This window comes from Paramormyrops kingsleyae, chromosome 21 (genome assembly GCF_048594095.1).
Source record: "Paramormyrops kingsleyae isolate MSU_618 chromosome 21, PKINGS_0.4, whole genome shotgun sequence".
NCBI lineage: Eukaryota > Metazoa > Chordata > Actinopteri > Osteoglossiformes > Mormyridae > Paramormyrops > Paramormyrops kingsleyae.
Window position 1 is genome coordinate 19,573,053 of NC_132817.1, and position 23,007 is coordinate 19,596,059.

General features: G+C 40.4%; 2 protein-coding genes across 5 annotated transcripts in view; both read left to right on the top strand.

Annotated features, from left to right (window-relative positions):
* Positions 1 to 6,672: 6,672 nt before the first annotated feature.
* LOC111841059 (phosphoglucomutase-1-like) lies at positions 6,673 to 11,299 on the top strand. Its single transcript, XM_072704206.1, has 5 exons — positions 6,673 to 7,566; positions 9,122 to 9,284; positions 9,794 to 9,995; positions 10,524 to 10,698; positions 11,065 to 11,299. Exons 1-5 carry the CDS (start codon positions 7,309 to 7,311, stop codon positions 11,149 to 11,151), a joined length of 885 nt encoding a protein of 294 aa, XP_072560307.1. The 5' UTR covers positions 6,673 to 7,308; the 3' UTR covers positions 11,152 to 11,299.
* Positions 11,300 to 11,328: 29 nt separating this feature from the next.
* The window catches only part of LOC111841057 (inactive tyrosine-protein kinase transmembrane receptor ROR1-like), a 71,716-nt gene continuing 60,037 nt past the window's right edge, over positions 11,329 to 23,007 (top strand). For 2 of the 4 annotated variants that reach the window (XM_023806543.2, XM_072704204.1), the window contains exons 1-3: positions 11,329 to 11,441; positions 11,557 to 11,740; positions 11,990 to 12,125. Coding sequence is in view for 1 of the 4 variants with exons in the window: in XM_023806541.2 (XP_023662309.1) it covers positions 18,076 to 18,169 (94 nt within the window). In the remaining 3 variants the exon portion in view is untranslated. Of the gene's footprint in view, positions 11,442 to 11,556; positions 11,741 to 11,989; positions 12,126 to 16,868; positions 17,026 to 17,866; positions 18,170 to 23,007 lie in introns of those variants that run through there. The other 2 variants (XM_023806544.2, XM_023806541.2) reach the window with 2 other exon arrangements.

Genomic DNA, 23,007 nt, shown 5'->3' on the forward strand with positions numbered 1-23,007 from the left:
CCGCCTGGTGAATTGGTTTCGTATAGCCATTGGCTAGTACCGCTCGCAATATCACGTGTGATAGGCTACAGACCGCGTCAATCAAAGCTCAGACCGGAGCTTCTGCTCAGCGCGCGAAACTTTGGTCTCGCGCCTTGGCCGATTTCCAAGAGTTTTCCGCGAGAACATGCAAATGCTCACAACAAAGGATGAACCCGAAGTCCCCAGAAATGTGAGGAAGTCGCCTGGGAGGCTGTTCTCTGATAAGTGTGACTTCCGACATGACAATTATAAAACGCAATATTAAGATGTTTCCTTCGTGTTTGGCCAAACAAATGCGTTTCTGTAATGACAGTTATAACCGAACGCAATCAGCACTATGAAATTGTAAACTTGGATTTTTAGGACGTATATCCTTTCTTTATAAAATGTCATCCTATGTTTTGTATTTCGCCAGTACACACCGACACAGCTGTCGAGTGTTCCCTTCTTTTCTACTAACATCCCGCCTCTTTGTAAATGTCACTGTGGGAGGACTTCAGCCGCGCTCAGCCGGCAGCTGCTGCGGGTGCAGTGGCGCGCGCTCGTGTTTTGCTCAGAGCCGCAGCTGTAGTTTTTTGGCGGGATAATTCTCTGCCAAATACTACAGAGAACGAGCCACAGGCTCCGCCCTCTTCCCTCGGTGGACAATACATCTGACGCGCGGCGCGGCGCGGCTCGTCAACTGTCATTTAGGAAAAGCAGGGAAACACTGTAACACTGTAATTAATATTATATCACATTATCGATGTCTCCGTAATCAGATTGTTTCTTCCACCCCCCCCCCGTTTCTGCAAAATCTATATATCAAAAATATATACGTATTTACATGACATTACACTGCAATACTGCGACCTACTGCTAGGAACCAAAACTGAAATTTTCCACTTGCAATTTTACCTGTTTAAACAACTGAAAGCTTGATGTGTTACTTATTTTTCTCAGTAGTATTACCATACGACTCATTGCCAGACTTGAACGAATATCCTTCGCTTTCGTTTCTTTGCTACCAGCGACTATGTAGTATTTACATTTAATGAACAAAATATTGTTCTTTGTGGGGGCAAAATCGAGGATTTGACGCTCAAATACATGACATGAGCTTTAAAAAGCGTTATTGTCTACTTTGATAGTTCACTGCTCCCGTTCAGAACTCAAGTCTCGCAAACTTTCAGAAAACATTGATGGTGCCTTTGCTGACTTCTTCTGAAAGTATGGTTAGTATGTATATGCACACGGGGCCAGACATAGGACAGCACCTACAGCTTTTCGCCGGAATTTCCGCTTAACTTAAGATCATAAATAGTTGCATAAAAAAAACCCTGCGTGGTTCGATAACTTTCGTCTTTCTTAAACCATTAAATAATATATAATCGGACTGTATCCGTTCTGCGGCACCTTGTAATTTATCGCTTTCCTTGTTTTAATGAACTTAAGTTAAAACACGGATAGATGGCTGTTTCCTAATTAATGTTGCCGGGATGATAGCTGGCATGAAGATGGCAAAACACCGTGACACAGAACCCTTGCATAGTATAGTTACTAATATGGAACGGAAGCGGTATGCGTGATGTGCTCTTCAAACCAAACCATTGATTTATTCATGTGTTATACAAACCGACTTTGTACACACCGACACACTGTAAATGTTGTGGATGTCCATCCCTCACATTCCAGTGTATTTTGTTTGTTAAAAGTTAAACCATACATTTAAATAGTAAGACGACTGACTGACCATTGGTTACCAATAGAGGGCATTAAAGAGCTTTTAGTTTTAAAGTTTTTATCTCTTTAAACTTTAAACATAGTTTTTATGTTTTAATGTTATACTTGTCTTGTTATAGCGAGATACTTATTGTATCTCGTTAGAACAAGAAACTGGGCATTTTTTTCTTTTATTATAGTGGCAGCAATACGCTGCCGTAGTCGGGGTTAGCAGTAGGCATTCGTGGCATCCTAAAATCTGTTCGGTTATCCATCTGTCCGTTTTCTGTGACCGCTCGTCCTATTCAGGGTCGCAGGACTGTTCAGCTCTTATTCATCCAATGCGTATTTTATAAGGCATTACATAATATAAGAAGCATGATGAACAAGCATCAACAAATCTGTAGCGTTTCCCAGAAATTATAATGCAGGGTGTATACTTCGTGGAATACCACTCTACTGCAGAATGCAAACAATAACGTGCTAGAAAATGCTATGTATGCAGTACAACAAAGGGGTTCTGTTTGGCACATTTTATGTGACGTGAAGAAAGGTGCTACAATCTACAACCAAGGGTTTCCTGAGGGCAAAATTTATTGTTTAAGAGGAAAGTAAATTATTCCGTTGTTTCAGCTTAAGTTACACGTTAAACTTAATTCCATGGAAAAAACACAAAACAAAAGGACTATATATCATTTGAGGCTGTCTTAGGTAAAAGTACATTGCTTTTAGTCAATCAAGACCTCAAAAATATTATAGAGATTGTGATGAAAACAGGTTATATATTATGAGTGTATGCCCGTCAGGGCTGGAGTCCGTCCGTCGGCCCTTTCCCATTTGCCTTTTCTCCATTTGGCCACCCGTTCCCACTGGCCATCCCCGCGGTGTTGCCCTTGTGGCTGATTATCTGTGTTGCTGTGTGATTATTAGCTGTAGTTACCCCATGTTAGTTATTGCAGCTTCCCTTGTTCCTTCCAACCTTTAGTCTTGTTGTTCTTGGTGTTGTTCTCTGCTTTAGTTTAGTTTTTACCCCTCGTGGTCCCTTTTGTTTTCTGTTTCTCCCTTTCTGTTTCGTGTAATAAAGCCCTGGTTTTTTTGGACCCGCTACATGCATCATCTTTTCCTCGCCATGCCCAACAATGACATTCTGCTTTGGGGATCAAAAGGAAGTTAGTTGTGTTTACTGATTATTATGTAGGCTATATGGGAAACCACCAGTAAGTAATATTAAATACAGAATCACAATTTACACCAAGAAGCAAATAATTAAGAAATCAGTGTCTGGAGGGAACTATAGGGAGTGTATTAGCTAGATAGATGGAATTCTGTGGTATTCATAGAATGTAGAAGGGGCTGTTTTCCAATTACACGCCCTATTGTACAGGATCCATATCACCCGAATATTCCACACTATATTAAAATACATATTTACAGCATTGTTGTTGGCAACTGTTGTTATTTTTGTAGCTTGCCACACATTAAATCATTCAGCCTCCTTTGTGTGTCTTTAGAGCATGCATTGTTCATGTGATCAACTGCAGAGAAGCAGTTTGTTTCAGTTTTGCTCTTACTGAAATAAATATAGGCCTAATTTAAGAATCCAGTATAGTTCTGTAATATATTTACTGCCAGGACAGTATAGTCTTTGCCTAAGAGCTCAATGTGAATATTGTAACTTTTACTCCAAACGTTGTGGCTCTGCATGGAAATGCTTATATATGTTACACTGAGATAACAGCAATGTTATTCTTTGCAAACAATGACACAATGTGGAACATAAATCCATCTTTACTTCTGCGAAATGAAGTTTCTTCAGCTTAGCAGCCACAACTGTTGCTGTTCACCAAACTCACAGTAAAGAAAATGGAACATGGGGCTTCCAAGGACAGAATCTCTGTTATCGAATCTTAGTTTTCATAGGGATTATTGTATAGGGTACAATTATTCTATTAACAAAGGGATGAAGAATATTAAAGGTATTAGGGCCATCTAAAAGGGGGGAAAAAATGACGAAGTCAAAAGTTTTGAGATTAAAGTTAAAATAAACATTTGAGAAAGTTAAGTGGTAGAAACCTGTCTGTAGGAGGAGAATCCTCAAGATGACACCAGATGTTTCACGTTCAACTGCTTTCTGGGCTCATTTTGCACAATAGGAAGGCTTTTGTTTGCTAGGAGAAGCTATCTGTAGAATTTATTTTCAACCTTTCAACTTTATTCTCAGAATTTTAACATTTTTTGTGTCGAAAGTTTATTTTAATTCCAATCTCAAAATGTTCATATCTTTTTTGGTGACTTCCATGCTCATCTGTTTTATGGCAACAGAATTACAATTATTGGGACTCAGATCTATCAAGACCAGAACCACATGCGACAAAAATGGCTTCTTCCCTTCAGCAGTTGAACTTATCCACAAGCCCCCGGGCCCCCAGTGACACAGTCCCTGCCTCTGTCATTCCCCCACTTGCTCTACCTATTTTCATCTACTGGACATCATATGTGTTTTCATACCTTTATATTCCAGCATTCAATATACCTCTGATGCCTTTAATGTCCTTATAATTATATTATATAGCTTGTTCGATTTCATTCCTTTATTCTAGTTTATTTCTGCCTATATATTTTTCTTAATTTAGTTCTTGTTCTTCTACGTTATTTGTGAATGTAAGCACCAATACTCCCAAAACAAATTCCTAGTACATGCAGTTGTACCTGGCGAATAAAGTCAGTTCTGATTCTGAATAAATGTAAAGAATTCGCTCCAGCTGAAAGGGAGATTAGCTGAGTTATTAACTCCAAGGCCGCATTTTATTTGCACCTGCTGATCTGCGCTGCTTTCCAAATTAATATTTAATGCGATAAACTGACTCAGTTGTCTTCAGGGCCTATTGCCTTGATAATAACCAGTAAAACTGGTAAAATAAAAATAAGCAGTTAACCCAGCCAGGGGTATGAAATAGATTTTTTTTTTAATTGTGGGACATCCCAGATGCATTCTTAATGATATGGTGTCTCTGGGTAACCTCCATGGCCCATATTATTAAAAATAATGGGTAAAATTAATTAAAAGAAACATGTGTTGGAGCTGTTAACTAAGGTGGAGGTAGGAAATTGATTTTGAACCATGCAAATTTAAGGTCCCCGATTTAAATGGACTTTGTCTTCCCTCACTTACATTTAACCCAGACTACCTTAAATCCGACAAGTTATCCAGCTAAGCAAGAGAGCCTGCTTTCTGTGAATGGCTTCAAATGGCCTGGCAAAAGTCTTAAAGAAATAAATGTATATTTATATATTGTGCATGCTTCTCTTTAGTGACATTGTGTTGTGTGAATTGGAAGTGGATTTTGGTTTTAACTGTTTCTGTGGTTTGTTTTGAAGTGCTGTGTCTGTTATGTGCTTTGGGTTACTTTGGATTGTTGCTACATTCCACCTGTGACTGAATTGTTGCACCTGTGCCTTATTTCCCCACCAGCCTAGCACTAACTGAGAAAAGCTTTGTGAGAGAAAAGTTACAAATGAAGGCGAAGCAGTTTTTAGCGTGTTTTTTCTCTTTTCTGTAAATGTTCTGGTGCTCTGAATCCCTCTTTCTCTGAGGCTAACCTTCTGAAGAGAGAGAAACAAAATCAGTACAACTCTGGAAACAGTTAACCCAGCCAGGGGATTTGTTGTTCCGTAAGATTGTTAGTTAGGATTAATATAATCAGACTTGTCCAAACCTAATTCACTGAAATCATATTCAGGTGATCTGGAACCAAGAATTATTTTTACACTTTATTTAAAGTTTAAACCCAAACCTGCTTTCTAGACCACCCCCCTCCCCAAGGTGATGTTCATGATTTGGTGTTTCTGATAGGATTACAAGATATCATTGGAGAAACTATTTCCCTATCTTGGTCATTTTACGTGAAGCGAATCTGTGGAGTGCCTTCAGAAGTTAGCCTGTAAGATCAGTTAACCAGATCACTGTCAATGTACAGGTACTGGGAGTTGTAGTATGAATCTGCGATCACCAATGCCTCGGTAAGGAGGTAGTGATATTTGGGACCAGCAGATGGAGACTGTGGCTGTAAGAGGGGGTCTCTCAGGAGCATACCTCACACTAGGCTGTGTGACCGACGGAGAGGATCGTCTGCATGTTGGGATGTGGCATTCTGCCCATAGGATGGTTGTCGTGGTTTTGCCCTGCGGACTGTGTATGTAAATGCGATCTCTTCACCCTCTCTGTCAGGTCATCCATCACATTCAGATCTGATGGATTGTGGCGCTGAAACCAGAGAACGTGGTGTGGGAACAGTTGAGCGTGGCAGAGGAACTCGAGGACGTGGTACAGGAATGGAGGGCTGTCTGTCAGATGCTGAGCTAGCAGGCTGAGGTGGGTGACCTGCACAGGAGGGGAGAATGACCAGTGCTGGTGGGATGCTGGTTCCGACCTTGCATTACTCTGAACCCTCCCTGTCAAAGTCCTACCAGTTACACTGGGCTTCAAACATACAAAAATGAAAACTCTGCAGTATATTTACCTGATTTCTGAAATCCAAGCGTAATTTTATGTACTTGAGACTTATGTATTCTGGCTCACATTTGAAAGAGAAATATTTCACTTCAATCACATTATATCATAATCTATTTAGTGAATAACATTAGTATTGATCTACGACGAGCTGGCACCCCAACCTGGGGTGTTCCCTGCCTTGTGCCCATATCTTCCAGATCTGTGACCCTGCATAGAACAAATATGTATGGAAAGGCCAGATGGATGGATGGATGGATGGATGGATGGCATTAGTATTGATGTGAATATTTATAATGTTACATCTGCTAACAGTCTGGATACAAAACAATTAAAGATTCCTCTTTATCTGCTCTTTTTCATATATTGTGTATAAATATACAGTGTGTGTATGCATATATACATATTGTTTGTGTGTATTTACATGTGTGTATATATAATATAAAAATCTCATCTATTTATTTTTGGTGTGTTTTGCCTATAAAACTGAACTTCCTGTCCCAGAGGAAGAGTCTCTACTTTTCTGTTTGCCCCATAAGTGTAATGAATGTTCTCAGCCTCATCTCTCCTCCCCCCACTATAAATCAAAGCACTGGCCTTTAAATGTTGTCCCACACTGTTTAAATCAGCCCTGCAGTATCCCCTTTCCCCGACTCTTCCGCTGTGGTAAATAATTTAATGCTGAAGGGTAGTAAAGGTGGCAGTCATGTTGAGCTGTTCCTTAGATGGGGACATACCCTACCTGTGGCATGCATCAAATTAGACGGGAGGGGGGGTCTACTATTATAAGGGTCTGGAGTTTCTCTGCAACTGGTTGTAGAAACAACCTGCTTCAGCCTCAGTGGCTTTTGCTGACAGCTCTGGCATTGATCTCTCGGGACAAGTGCAAAGAAGCTTCTTCAGTTTCAAGCTACCTCTATGCAAAGACCGGGGAGCTATTATTGGATGACCAGCTCCTTCGCTTGAACTCACCGAGCATTAGACCTCCCTCTCCGTGTTCTGCCACCATTGTCCAAGGTCTCTGGTAACCGCTTTGCCCTTTTGCTCGTGTTTCTGATTTTTCTCACCTACTCACGATGGACGTCAGCCCGCTGCAGGTTCTGACTCTGCCAACCGTTCCATGCGCCGACCAAAAACCCGGGACCAGTGGGCTACGGAAGAAGACTCACGTCTTTGAGACTAAGCAGGACTACCTTCAGTATTTCATCCAGAGTATTTTCTCCTCCATTGACCTGAGAGACCGCCAGACGTCAACTTTGGTGATAGGACGAGATGGCCGCTATCTTAATAAATCAGCCATAGAGGTTATTGTGCAAATGGCAGCTGCGAATGGGGTCAGTATTGTCATTGTGACTCTTTAACCCTTATATGAATGCTCACTGGCTTTAACTAACTTTACCAAAGAACCACATGAATACATTACATCAACCACATTCCTGAATTGATTACAATGACATTTTCCCTTTCTCAAGTACAAATAGAACCAATGTATACAGAATTTAAGCTTAAATTTTGTTGCTTAACTGACACTTTCGTCAAAAACAACTTTTGATATATACTTAGATAAGGACCTTGCCCAAGACAAGTACAACAGGACTCCTCCTCAGACTTTAACAGGCAGCATCAGATTATGGTTTTTAACCACTAAGCTAAATGCATTTTCGCAGGCAAATTCTCCTAATGCTTTAATATCCTTTAACTGACAAGCTTTGTGTGGTTTACACTCCCCGCGCTATGATAGTTGCCTAAATTGGATGTTTTGTTGTATCCAGTAATGTTACTATTCAACAGCGAGGTGAGTATACACATTCTGCTCACTGTAAATAATCCTTAAAGACCTTTAAATGATGGCAACTATTACTATATATGAACATTTAGGTTTGTCGTCTCTTCCTTCATTCTGTTACCATGTCAACAGGGAAGCGCTGACAATCGGCGTTACAGATCGGCTGATGAAGAAATGCTGCACAGACACTGTTTGTCCATGCATGTATTGAATACCATGTCTGTTCAACTATTGTACCAATGACAACTAGAGCACGTGATCACAAGTGTCACCTGATTATGTTTTTACATTTTGACATGATTTAGCAGACATTTTGTTTATTTGAGAAAACAGGGCCAGACAATAACTGGAACAACCAGGAGTTGGTTGGGGGGGGGTGTGATTCATCACATCTCTGGTCATGGATCAACAGGGGAACCATTTTGATGACCCTGGGATTTGAACCCACAGGCCGATCACAAGTGTCACATCGTAATTCACTGAGCCACTCCGCCCCTAAAGCTGTTGTATACTGTGGGGCTCGAACCCTCAAATCATGAGATTAAGTGACATGATCTGTCAACTGAACTAGCTGGATAAAGACAAAAAGGCTATAGGACAAGAGACTGGAGGACGGGGAACATGGACATTTTTCTGAGCAGCACTTTAAATAAAATGCTTAAATCTGGAAAAAGAAACAGCTATAGCCACCTCCTTTTAGCAGAGGATGGTTTCGATCCATCGACCTCTGGGTTATGGGCCCAGCACGCTTCCGCTGCGCCACTCTGCTCCACAGGCAGCTAGTGAACTCTCAGACAGCTACAGACTCTCTTTAAAAGGGATATATATATAGAGAGAGAGAGAGAGAGAGAGAGAGAGAGTTAGTTCATTCTTCATTTTGTTTTCTGTTTACGGCGCATTCAGTTATTTAGTTTATTAATAAAAAGAACAGTGTTATGGCTTGTTTATAATAGCCTATTAATGATTTACAAAGTGTTACAACCTAATTCATAACCGGATAAGCCATTCATCCAGTCTTTATAAATTAGGATAGTCTTATTTAGGTAGATCACAGTCCTCCCCATTGAGACATCTTTGTGTTTTACGCCTGTGCTTACATGCAGATTGGCCGCCTGGTGATTGGACAGAATGGCATCATGTCCATGCCGGCCGTGTCCTGTGTCATCAGGAAGATCAAGGCCATTGGCGGCATCATCCTCACTGCCAGCCACAACCCTGCTGGACCCAGCGGAGACTTTGGAATCAAGTTCAACATTTCAAATGGAGGTCAGCAGAAGGGTCATGTGTAATTAGATCTGGGTATATCTTTGTTCATAGATATTTATATCTAGATATAGACATGGGTGTAAATTATTGGGGGGATGGGGGATTGTAACCCCCCAATAATCAAAACCAGCCAATTTAACCCCCTGGACCCCCTCAAATAAGTGCTCAACCCAAAGTTATGCTATATAGATATAGAAATAGATACAGAAATAGAAAAAATGAGGCTCACATAGCTTTTGGCCTTCTTGCATCTTTAAAAAGAATGTTTAAACCATTAAGCAAAGGTTAAGACATTCCTATTAAGAATTTTCTAGTCTGAAGGTACCAGTTAAGTGAAATACAGGTTTTAACATTCTGAATGTGAATGTGTTCTTATTGCATACTGTTGTTTCTTTTTTGTCTACACACTATTGCTTGTCTGCGAGTCTGTGAGCTTCGCCGTGTCCCTGCATCACAATATGTGAATTTTCCGACTTTGCCAAGTCACGCCACTCTAGAACTTAATGCAGGCCCAGCACCTGAAGCCGTGACGGATAACGTCTTCCAGATCAGTAAAACTCTTGAGGAGTATGCCATCTGTCCTGACCTCAGGGTCGACCTGTCCACTATCGGCAAACAGAGTTTTGATCTGGAAAACAAGTTCAAACCATTCACAGGTACTAAAAAGCTGGCTGCGTCCCTCTGCTCTCGGAGGCGCCCCCGCTCTTCCAGGTGCCCCCCTTTTTAAGCTTGTTATCAACTGTAATTTGTTTCCAGTGAATGCAAATATTAGCTTTTCTATTGGGTTGATATTAACATTGCCATTAAAATAACTAGATGTTGATATGTGATTGTCTCTTATATTACTAAATGTATAAACAACTGTCTAAATTAGTATTACAAAATTTGTATTAGGTAAATTATTATTATTACTCGTAATTAAAAATTGAAGAACAGCATAAAGCTATTAAAGCATGACAACATAACAAATTTCATTAAGTGATTCAAAGCCCAGTATTTTATTTGCTATTTAAAAACTGATTTTATATTATGCTACAAGATACGTGCATAGTACATACATGTAAATTAGGTCACAATATTGCCATAGAACCACTGAACCATTGTGGTGCCAGTGTTTAACCAGTCGTGTTGGGCTGTATGAATATAACTATCAAAAGTTGTATCTATATTTAAAATAAATATGGGGCTAAAAACAAAGAGAATTGATTGTGACGTTGCCACGTACCTGTGCGGCTGCAGTTGTGGGTCCCTATGTGACGATCTGGGCTCTCCTGCCAACTCGGCCATCAACTGTGTCCCCAAGGAGGACTTCGGGGGTCACCACCCCGACCCCAACCTGACGTACGCGGCCGACCTGGTGGAGACCATGAAGGGCGGGGAGTATGATTTTGGAGCGGCCTTTGACGGGGGCGGCGTATGTACTGTAATTAGTGCCTTTGCTATTCCTCGATGTGGCCTCAAGAGGTCACCAACTCACATTTTTGACTAAAAATTAAACTTGGTAATGTCCTCCTTTTGAATTAATGTCAACTAATGAAATTGATTGAAGATGATTTTTTTTACAGAAAGCAGTAGTCTCCAACCTATTTTACAGATACTTTTACAAAGATAAAAAAAATGGCAACGGTCTATTCTAGGTTATTCTCAATATATTTTACCATTCGAGGGGGACCCTCTGGCACATTGTCGTGATCGACTGGGACCAACCCAGTTGGGCTTTGATATCAGCAAGGCAGGTAAAGTGCTGGCTGTTAACCACCAGTCTGGTGTGTCTCCTCAGGATCGCAGTATGATTCTCGGGAAGCGCAGCTTCTTTGTCAGCCCCTCCGACTCCATCGCCGTCATTGCGGCCATGAATGTATCATGAATGTATCAACCATTGCAAGGAAGGTCCATATTTGGTCCCAGATTTCAGCAGCATCAGGGATGTTGAGTCACATGATGGTGACAAAAGAAATAACCAACGACTAAGATGGCAAACCAGCACATTTTGGTTGTGTTGTTTGTGCAGACAAATCAAATGCTGCCATTCTTTGTGTCACCTAGTATAGCTAAAACCACCAAGATCCTCTCTACATGAGACCCCAACGGGATGGAAGTTCTTCGGAAACTTGATGGATGCTGGCAAGCTTTCCCTCTGTGGAGAAGAAGCACTAGGCAAGTCAGATGCATAAATAAATAAGTGAAGATGCTAATGTGTTAATTACTGAATTAGGTTTAGTGTTAGGTGCATGATAGACACTGTATTGTTATGTCCCTGTACCTCTGATAGGTACGACTATGAGGAAGTAGATGCAGAGGCAGCCTATAAGATGATCGGCGACCCGGAAGCAGTAATGTCTGATAAGTCCTTCATTGGACAGAAGTTTTCAATGGGGGAAAAGATGTACCAGGTACACAAAGCAGACAATTCTGAGTACAGCGACCCAGCGGATGGAAGTGTGTCCAGAAACCAGGTGAGACCAATGTCAGCAGTGTTCTCTGGTGCAAACTCTGCAGAGGGTGATTATACTTCAGTGCTCGCGGGGTCTTGCATTAGCTTATGCTGCTAAAGTACATAGAAAAATATGCAGCAGAATTTGTTTTCTCTCTGCCAATGAGGAAATTTAGTCAGCACCCTGTTAATAATTGTCTCATCACTTGATTTGACTTGTAGATTTATGTGTAAGAACCATCTCTATCACACATGCTGCCATCCTTTCCAGGGCCTTCGAATCATCTTCACTGACGGCTCACGCATCATTTTTTGGCCTCAGTGGGACAGGCAGTGCCGGTGCAACCATCAGGCTTTACATAGACAGCTATGAAAAGGACCCCCAGAAGATGTACCAGGACCCACAGGTGAGGCCTGAGTTGGTATTCATTAAAAGTCCCAGTGATGCCATCCTGATGCACCCACTGGTCTTGTTATTGGATACTCTATTACACTCTATTACACTGTGCCAGTGTAATAGAGTGGTACTCTGCCGGTGTAATAGAGTGGTACTCTGCCGGTGTAATAGAGTGACTCTGTGACAGAATAATAGAGTGATACTGTGCCAGTGTAATAGAGTGGTACTGTGACAGTGTAATAGTGTAGTACTGTGACAGTGTAATAGAGTAGTACTCTGCCGGTGTAATAGAGTGATACTTTGCCAGTGTAATATAGTGATACTCTGCCAGTATAATAGAGTGACTCTGTGACAGTGTAATAGAGTGATATGCTGTCAGTGTAATACAGTGATACTGTGCCAGTATAATAGAGTGACTCTCTGACAGTGTAGTAGAGTGACACTGTGACAGTGTAATAGAGCGATACTCTGCCGGTGTAATAAAATGACTCTGTGACATTGTAATAGAATGGTACTGTGTCAGTGTATTAGAATATTTTGGTCTAGCTACATATTCAGTTCACTCAATGCCAAGCAGTGGCTTATCCTGTGAAGGCTGCCGTAATCTGGAAGCTATCCCAGAAAGCATGTAGGAGCACAGCATGATACAGCCTGGATGGAGGAGGCTCAAAAACTCACAAACTAGCAGTTGATCTAAACTGCATGTCTTTGGCTGTTAAGTGGGAAATCATTCAGAGAAAACTTATGTGATCAGTGAGACAAATTTGGGATGCAGGACCCAGTGAGGCAACACAAACAAACTCTACATATCGCATTTCTTTTTTTTTCTTTTTTTTTTCCGTGCTTTTATTTATTTTTATTAATGTTTCCTGTTCAAAGGGCTGATGATGACCTTTAGCTCAGCACAATATTAGATAAAAAATTAAACAAGAACAAAAACAGTAGTAGCTTTGAGTAAAAGTAATAAACGGTAGAACCCCGGAGCTCGTTGGCTTCTGAGCTTGTCATATTCGGCCTTCGTCGCGAAATGACGAGAAAATTTTGAGTCAGAGTATGTCGGAAAATTTGGAGTTCGTCCCGAAAAACCGTTTGATTTCCTTTGTAAACAGATGTTTACGCTCAGTTGGCATTAGTCTTACGTGTCGTTCACACGTTGCTCTGTGTTGTGATCGCATTTTATAGTTTTTTGTGGCTTTTATAAGCTTTTTTGCTAATAAACACGGGTCCAAAGAAAGCCAGTGCAGAGAAGGCGAAAAGGAAATCTGTAAGAACCACAACTGAACTTAGAAAGGAGATTATTGAAAAGTCTGAAAGCAGCTCTCTGACAGACTGTACAGTACTGTACAGTAATTGTTAAAAAACTAATTTTATTAACTTTTAATGTTGTGTTTCTTACTTAAATTATGTTATTTAACTCTGAACTTTTTATTTTTTATTTTTTTTTACATATCTCATTTCTAATCAATTTTCAGCTCAAGTAGACTAATGCTGCGTTCCATTTACCTCAGAGGTTGGATGCTGGAGCTGGGAACTCTCGAGATAACCACATTCCAGTACAATGATTCAGAAAGCCATTTAGCAATACCGGGTGGTATTTCACAAAGCAGGATTTCTTCATTAGCCAGATAAGTTAAGCCAAATGTAAGGATTGTCCAATAGGAATGCCACTTACCTCTCTTCTAATTGGACAGTTTTCACGATTGTCTTAAATTATTCAACGAACTGGGAAATTCTGCTTTGTGGAATACCCTCCACTGTGTGTACGACCGATTTTCGGAGCCACAAATAAGACCTAAGTGTTAATAAACAGTATTTAGCTACTGTTTTCACTTCTGTTGATGAAAGGCACAGCCATCTTGAATTCTGAGGTTGGGGTTGTAGAGGTTCCTCAGACTTTCCGAGTTGGAATTCTGACGTCTGGGGGTGTTCCAGTTGAAACTGATTACTAGAAACTTGGAAATTCTTGGAAATTGGACTTCCCAGTTCAAATGGAATGCAGCATAAAGACTTCAGTGTCATGCAAAGAAAATGCTGTGAAAATCCATTCATCTCTATCCATAATTTTATCGGTATATATGAAGGGTGATGCTAAGAAAAGTTATCTTAAGTTCATATAGATGATGCGGGAGAGCTGGCATATCTGAAGGACAGAATGATACAGGGAAATTGGGAAAACATCCAATTTTCCATTTTTTAGGGTGAAGGTGGAGCAGATCCAGGTGATCCCCCTGCACTCACACTCTCACTCACACACACACACACACAAACCATCTCATGCACTTCTTTGTTTTTCCAAAGCTTTCAGAAATCTCCCTGTGGAACAAAAAGAAAAAAAAATGCAAACATGTTAAAACAAAACACCAAATAAATGCTTTGCAATGCATTATTGTATCCTATCTGCGATCTGGATGCTGGAGTCATTTAACGACCTCCCAGGAAAATAAACCGAAAGCATGATGACTTCACGCTGTCAGATTCTGATGCATCTTTCCTGGAATAAAGGCACTATCACACACTGGGAATCTTATCAGTTACTGATTCAGAGAGGATGCATTCAGCCACTCCTCTCAGAAAACGGGAGAGTGTGCAATCAGAGTAGTAAGAGTATAAACACCCATTCAGAATAAAGCAAGCGAGAAACAGCTTACCAGATGGGACCTTTATGGTGCGTAGAAATCATCACACACTGTCTCGTCATGCTCTTTGATATCTGAGAGGGACAAACTCTGAAGTTCCTAATAAGGCCGATTGGACAGTGGTGCACAGCTCAGTGGGCTAAGCCTCTGACTAGAAGGTTGCTCTGGTCGGAAGGTGCCCGCGATCAGAAGGTTGCTCTGCTCGGAAGGTGCCCGCGATCAGAAGGTTGCTTGTCCAAGCCCGGCCTCAGCAGAAAAGTCACGTCTGTGGGTCTGTGGGCATGACCCTTGACCCCCAGCTCCATGGGTGCCCATAAATGACTGATCCCTCACTGTGATTCCCAGGCTTCCTCTCACCTGTGTGTGTGTCTCAAAGAAAGCCGGAAGGGGTAGGTGAAAAGATCATTTCCCCAAGGGGATTAATATCTCATCATTATATAGAATAGCACAATGACCAATAGTATGATCAATTTTATTTTAAAATCCCAGCATCTTTCCAGTGGGAGGCAGGGTACACCCTGAGCCCACAAAGATCTATGAATGCAATCAAAAGACTAAAAATGTTTCGCATTTTGTTTGGTTACTTATGGTTATGGTTAGGGCTGGGTAGGGGTTAATGTTGTCATAGTTAGCGTTAGCATTTTTCCCTTAGAAATTAATGAGCGGTCCCCATAAAGATATGTTTACCTGACGAGTGTGTGTGTTTGTGTGTGTGTGTGTGTGTGTGTGATGGATTATATCTGGATCCCAAGCTGAAATATTTCAGGAATTGATTCCTTTAGCCTGTGTGTTGCATTAAGTCATTCTGTCCATCCTTGTGCCATTTGAGAATAGGACAGCTTCACCTCTATGCAACACATTCTCCCCTGTGTCCTTTTGCAATAACTGAGGCTAGTGAGATATGGCTGAGAAGATTCCAGTGGAAATAACACAAGCTACAGTCATCTCTAGTCCCTGTTCTGTTTTTCCAGGAGCTAAACTAACTTGCAAGCTTTCTCTGGGACCTGCATTAACCCTTAATGTGGATAGTGGTGGGAAACAAGGACATAAAGTAACAAAAGTGAAACAGACTACTTCTCGTTCTCCAGTCAAAGAGATGATGCTTTTTTTGGTCTATCAGTACCTGCTATATTATATTCATGTCTAACTGGTACAGAAGAGGCCCTGGTTTATGCAGTAATTTCAGCTATATTTGGTTCTTCCTTCTGCCAAACATGTATTGCATATGATCTGGTAGGGAAAAGCCATGTTATGCACGAATCTTTTAGTGAAATGACTTCCATGATTTGCACATCAGTAGTTTTACAGCTGATGACGTATGCATTTGGTTACTCCTGCAGGAAGGCACTGATGCACAGTCTGAATCTCTCCTTGAAATAGATGCACAGTGCTTGCTAACGCAAGTTTTTAACTCAAGCTAAATCCACATAGTCAAAATATAATTCAGGTATTTTAATTAATTGTGTTACCAAGCCAATATTGACGGTCTGCAGACATTTTTTGTACAGAAGATAATCTCACGCAGCTTGTAGGAGGAATTATGTTGGCGGATTGCTGTGCCAGTAGAGATCGCTTATCGAGGCAGCGGTACGATAAGAGTCTGAAGAACATCCGCAGTCGGGTATTTCAATAAAAAGTTGTCTGGCAATCGTCGTTCTCCAGTTCTCTGCGCTAGACGAAAAGGACCAGTTACTCCCCCTGATGTGCGATTCAGTGTTTATCTACCCCTGGAATTACAGAATTTGCGATTAGCATTCCTGCGTGTTCCGCGGCAGCTGCAGGTCGACCTCCTCAAAAGGCAGTCAATGTATGTAGCTATAGGGAATGAAGAATTACAAATATATGCATCTTATGCATGGACATGGACACGCATCACACATAACGCATTAGGAGCTCTTTAAGTATCGCAAGGCGGCCAACTGTCAGAATCCGGCGTGACAGTCACGCTTTCAGACTCTGACGCTCACCCAAGAAATCTTACTGCAAATCTATATTATTCCATTATACACCGAAAATTAGCTACATCAAAAGCGTTGGGGTACAGACTATTTACCAGGTAATAAAACTGTCACATATATGTAAATGCGTGTGCATACCTGTGCAGACTAGTCTGATATTGAAAATCTCACTCCAGCCAGCTGACCACAGTTGGCCATCCTGGTATCGGTTAACTAGTTTTATCCACGAGAACAAGAAATGTCTGACTCAATGGACAAACTTCTACTAGCTGCTACTACTATTAACAGTAACAATAATACCACTGCTAACATATTTGTGAGTATTCTCTAAAATTCTCCAGGGCTCTCTGTCAACAATGGCCGTTGCTTCACCTTCTGGATTCTATAATCGAGGACATGCAAGCATGTATTAAGTGTTCGCGCTCACTTTAGGAAGCCCAGGCTTAGTAGATCGACATGAGTGATATTGGGGATGAAAAACCGAACTTTTTGGAGTCACTGCAACTTCAAAAGACATGAATACAAATATCTTTGCTGCAGGACAAAATCAGGCCACGGGGTCAACGCGACTGGTTCATGAAGAAATATGTCGTGATAAATATTTGGCTTATTCCTCAACCCAGAGATTTGCAAAGTTTGATAAAAACGTGAAAATCGTCGCTTTTTCCCTTTCTACTCTTACTTTTTATTATTATTATGAAAGTCTTATTATTCTGTTACCTCTTTTTATGACCACGTGTGCAACATTTGGTGGGGTTTGGGACATTAAACGATTCGATTAATTAGACTAAAAGCGCAGAACTGCATAGGTGAAGATTGGCGTTTGTGATCATTTCTGGTGCCGTGAATGTATTACTATTTTGTCATTTGGTCCTCTAAAATGAATATAGTTATACATAATAGCAATAAATATGTACGTCCATCCACCTTCAATAATCGCTAATGCTGTACAGGTCCGCGCCGAACATATTTTAATAAAACTGCTCTTGCGAGCATATTCCAGTTTAAAAGTTTGTAGGAAAAAAAAATATATGACTAGAATACATCTCTTGACTACGAATATCCTTTTGAATCGTTTCAGAAGTGAGTGGGTTCATTGCTAAATGACGAACACCAGGTGGCGACTCGCGGGTGCTTTAATCAAACACATATGCGCTCACACTTTGGTTTTCAAAGACCTGAGCGGCACCAAACTTTATGCAGTAAACGAGTCGAGTCTAGAGCCCGGACATCGCAGCCAGACAACTCAGCTGCGTGCAGACAGCGGGAGCGTATCTTCATTTTATAGCCTCTGCAAGCAGCCATCTGGTACTATTAGTATAAAGTCCCTGCTTACCACATAGACGGACGACTCATATTCAGAGGAATGCAACAAATGGGGGCAAAAATTAATTGGAGCTTGAACTTCTTTCGTGGCATCGTGATGTTACAGCTTGCTGGTAGGATGCACAGTACGACTGGTGAGATATATATATATATATATATGTATATTTATTAATTTGATACTCATTTCAACCCGTGAGCGCTTACTTTGTCCTGATAACCGCACTCATTTGATATTGTCAATTAGAAAAATTGTGTAAAAAATGTGACATCTATAGGTATTTATTGCAGGTACTATTAGGTATTAGATATTTTCATTTCGTTCGTCGCTCTCTTTAAGTTGGTTATTCGAGTATATCAGATTCACAATAATTGCTGTTATTATGGATCGTTATTTATATTGGAAAGTTATCTCATGAACAATAAACAAAATATAATGTTTTATTTATTTGTTAAAGAAAATAAATAGATAAATAAGATGGAATGTTGGTAAATGGCGTTTTTGTAACAATTAATAGTTAACAACGTTTAAAATCCAAAACACAGGTCACAAACCTGTCCCATTGGGTATTTAATAAATAATATCATATTCGGGGAGATGCAGAGTGAAAAAGTGAAGCAGGTGTGCCGGCTGAATGACGGTTACGGATGGGCTGATTAAACACTAAGCGGTATACGAGCCGGTTGTCATTCCCATAGGATACAAATTAACTGGTTGCCAGTTCAATGTTAACTTAATTTTTAACCCCCACATGGTCAGTCTCCACGAAATTAATTAACAATTAAGTTTTGCATGAAATGTGCTGTGCTGTTGTACTTCATATTGTTGGCAACATTTAAAAGTTCCATTGCTGGAGATATGAACAGTGACATTCTGAGATTTTGTCTTACCACGCGTCCCTGAAAGCATGTGAGCTAATTACAAGCCCTAATTCCTTTGGCAGTCATTGAAAGCAGAATGAATCGATTACAGGTGGGGGCTGTATGGTATTTTAAATGGTTAAGCACGTTTAAACTGTAGAGAAAAGTTTAATTTCCGCGTCATATAGGCTCAAAAGAAATTAGCATGACTAATCTCTACAATAAAATACTATGAAACTGTTATATTCCTACATCTGATGTCGCAGGCACGCGTATGAATTTATTTGTACAGTATTTATTTGCTGTTTTACCATTAGGCAAGCATCTGACGCAATGAATATCCCCCCTGCTTGAGTCGTCCTAGATTTCTGGCGTCTCATATCTTTCACTTGCCCTCTGAACTTTTAGGATGCTGTCTATGCTGTTGTATAGAATTTTGTTTCTCACTGATGTGAGCGTTGACGCTTTAACCACAGCCTGTGGTATTTCTAGAGAGTCGATGTCCAAAAGCCCGTTAGGTATCCAGAATCTAAATTTTGACATCCTGCTCATTCGATGAAAATGGCAAGAGTAACTGAGAATTGTCATATAATGAAGCAAAATATCATATATAATAGAATATTATCTATGATGTTGGATATTTGACACATGAAGGCATTAATTTATAGTTTGTATTGATTTAAATGATATTAAATGTCTTAAATGATACACATTTACTTATAAAACATTAACTTGCACTCTTAAAGTTTGCAGCAATTTATTTTGTATTCATTTTGTCTTTAATGTCTGTTAGCTGGAGCCAATGTAACATATGTAAATACTTGTCACTGAGTTTGGTAGAGTTTTGCAAAATGTTGCATAATATTAGCAATTCGTTTCACTGTTGTACAAATTATGTGCATAATGAATATCAGTGACAGGCAATTTTTTTTGGTTTTAATAGTTGGAAGTGCTTCAGACCCACCAAAAATGTCAGAGAACATATTTGGTCTTCACCGTCTCGTCGAATGAGAAAAGAAAATTTGCAGTATGAACTTGTGCACCTACATTTATCATTTGCAGAAGCTTTTGTCCTTTGAAAGTGGAGTAACCATGACTGTAGCCAGTATCTTCTTTGTATGTTTTGTGCTAAATGACTGAGAAATGTTTTCCCATGAGCTGAATCTCAGCATGGAGAGTCTTCCTGTAATTACAGCCAACTGGAAATCCCAGGAAACTCCGGAGGTCTGTTACAGGCAAAAGAGCGTGTGCCTTGCTTGTCCCATTTGTCGCAGGGACAGTCATTTTTAGCTTTTTAGTCCCATTTGTGTTTCCTTTTCTGCACACATTTTGTAAATTAAAGTAAATTTTTGAGACAAAATTGTTTAGAAGAGCATATAATCTAATATTATTTTGCGTTATGTAGCCTGATTGGCAGCTGAATGCAGTTCTTTCTTTAAACAAGGTACCATTTTCACTTCTTAAAACTATGAAATCATGCTACATTGAACTAAACAGTAGTTACAATGAAACATGACTTTTAAATGCCGCAATAAATGTGTCGTCGTAAATCCTGGAAACGTGTTTGCGTTGCATTAAGGACCGCGGAAGGCTGTCTGCTTGAGGGTCTTCCATGGGACTCAATTATGTCTTTGTAAAAAAAGCCACACTCCCCTGAAGGCAGTAAATACCTTAACCTCCACAGAGCTCTCTCCCACATATCAGAATTAGTATAGAATTAGCTTAAAGTGGGTCTCAGCCAGCAGGGCAATTTTTTTACAGTTCCTTTTGTTGAATCAGTATAAGAATTTGTTCTAAAAGCCTGGAATGGATGAATTCTGATGTCACGTTTGTCCAACAGTATATTTTTTCTGTATTTTCAAGCCTGTGAGAAACCCAGCAGACAGACCAAAAATTTATAGACACAAGATAACCAAGAAATCCGTTTAGGGAGATGATATCTTCCTTTGGTTTCTTCGGATGCATCGGCCTTTTGAGAAGCAGCCTAGCGTGTGTCGCTGTTTACCTTGTTCGTTCGGTTTTGTTTTGTGTACTTTAGACGGGCAGTTTGGTTTGTTTTGATTGGCAGGGTGGCACTTGTACTTTATATCAGATGTATTCTTTTTGCTGTTCTGAGTGGAAGATGTAGTTCCATAAGTGCTTATGGATGTCACTGGGTTATTTCACACTGTCGTGAATGCGCCCTGTCTTAATGACCCTTTATACTAATTTGGGAATTCACCGGACAAATTATGTTGCTGAGGGTTAAGTGAAAATAATGGATGTTATACCTTTACTTGGTGGTTTTCCACAACCCTTTCCATCAGCCTTACAGCACAGCATAAATGTATATGTGTTGCTGTGCCTTTTATATGCTCGATTATTAGGGAGTGCATTGCATTTTCTTTGTAACACATGCAATAGCATGCATCTTCCTTGGAGTGCTGTAACGGAAGTCAGCAAATCTCGTTTCATAGCCCTTATTTAAGTACCCTCTTAAAAGGCTGGGTAAACAAGCTGGAAACGACTGCAGCCTTTATCACATGTATGGTATGTAAACATCTCATATAGTTTTCACACTCTTACGCTATGCATTAACCAGCATACATGTTTACGAGTGCGGCCCACATCCCATAACAACCATCGCCAGTGAATCACATTCACCGGTGCGGTACTTCTGCTGTTTGGCAACAGCACGTACAAGCGCCAACGTGAAATTAATCAGAAACTATCTACAGGTGGCTGGGAACTAATTAACTAGTATTCACTGGCTTGGTGTGTTTTTGGCAACTGCTGGTTCTTAAGCGCTAGAGAGTCGGACATGAATTATGCTTAAATCATAACTTACACTGACCTGCTTGTCCTGGAAGCTGTGCTGGACTTTTTGTTGTTCCTTGTGGGGTTCCAGCTGTTCATGTATTCTGCCCAGTTTTCCGCGTGTTGTGATAAGGCAAAGAGAAGATACACATTTCCATTATTTCGGCGGCTGTATTTGATTGGTGGCTAATCTTCTTTACTTTGACTCTAAGCCAGTTAGTAAGTCTCCACCTCTTTTGCCTTGTTTATTTAACACACAAAAATCTCTTCTACTTTCATGTTCTTGATTGGTTGGTGATTGCTAACAGCATCCATAGAAACTTAAATCCTCTCATAGTTTGAAGGCCTGGAATTCTTTGAAGATTAATTCACCCTAAGAGGCTTATTCAGACCCAGGATTTTAACCAACATTTTGTTTCTATTGATAATATTATAGGTCAATTTCCTTTTGTAAAGAAAATTTACTGCACCCACTTAGTCCTTCACCTTATTTGTACAGTATATTTATACCCATAAATTACTCATTAGCTATGTAACCATGTATTAATCATTACTGGAATGCCGTAATGTGACACAAAATTAACCCGCAACTCCATCAATTGCCAAATTATTTTGTTGCAGATTTATTGTTTTTCAAATAGTGCATTTGGGATATGTGGACAGTGGGATTCTTCTGGGTACACTGGTTTTCTCATGCAGTCCAAAGAAATGCTTATAGATTAACAGCTGCATATGTGCCCTGTGATGAACTGGGTGTGTCCCGGCCCTGTGCAGCCTGGGATAGGCTCCAGCCCCCATCCCCCACCCCCACATTAGCCCGTTCAGGATAAGGATCTGGAAGACAGATGGATGGTTTAGGGAAATCTAACATTTAAATAGCTAAGCTTTAAACCGAGTTCATGCTTTCGTTCAGGTATTGAATTCTGCTTTGAGGATTAGCATCCCAACATATAAACCACGTAACAAAGCACCAATGAAGCTGTTTCTTTAAGCAGATCCTCTCCCTAGTAAATAATTTGCCCCCCAGGTTTGTTTCAGTGTTAAAAATGCACGGTGACCCTGTTATTACTGCATGCTGAGTTTACGTTTGTGTAATTTTACGAGGTAAGATACAAATTTTGCCTTTAACAAAGTCCAGTAATTTCATCCTTGACGAACAGGCTGAATGCTTGTTGGTTCAAATCCCATCAGTGGGCTTCTGTTGACCCCTTGAGCAAGAGGCTTCACCTGAGTAGCTCTATAGCATGTAGCTTCGTCAGATTTTGGAGATTTTTTTTTTTCTATGCTTAGCCAATGAGGTTTGATTTTGGGGGGCGTA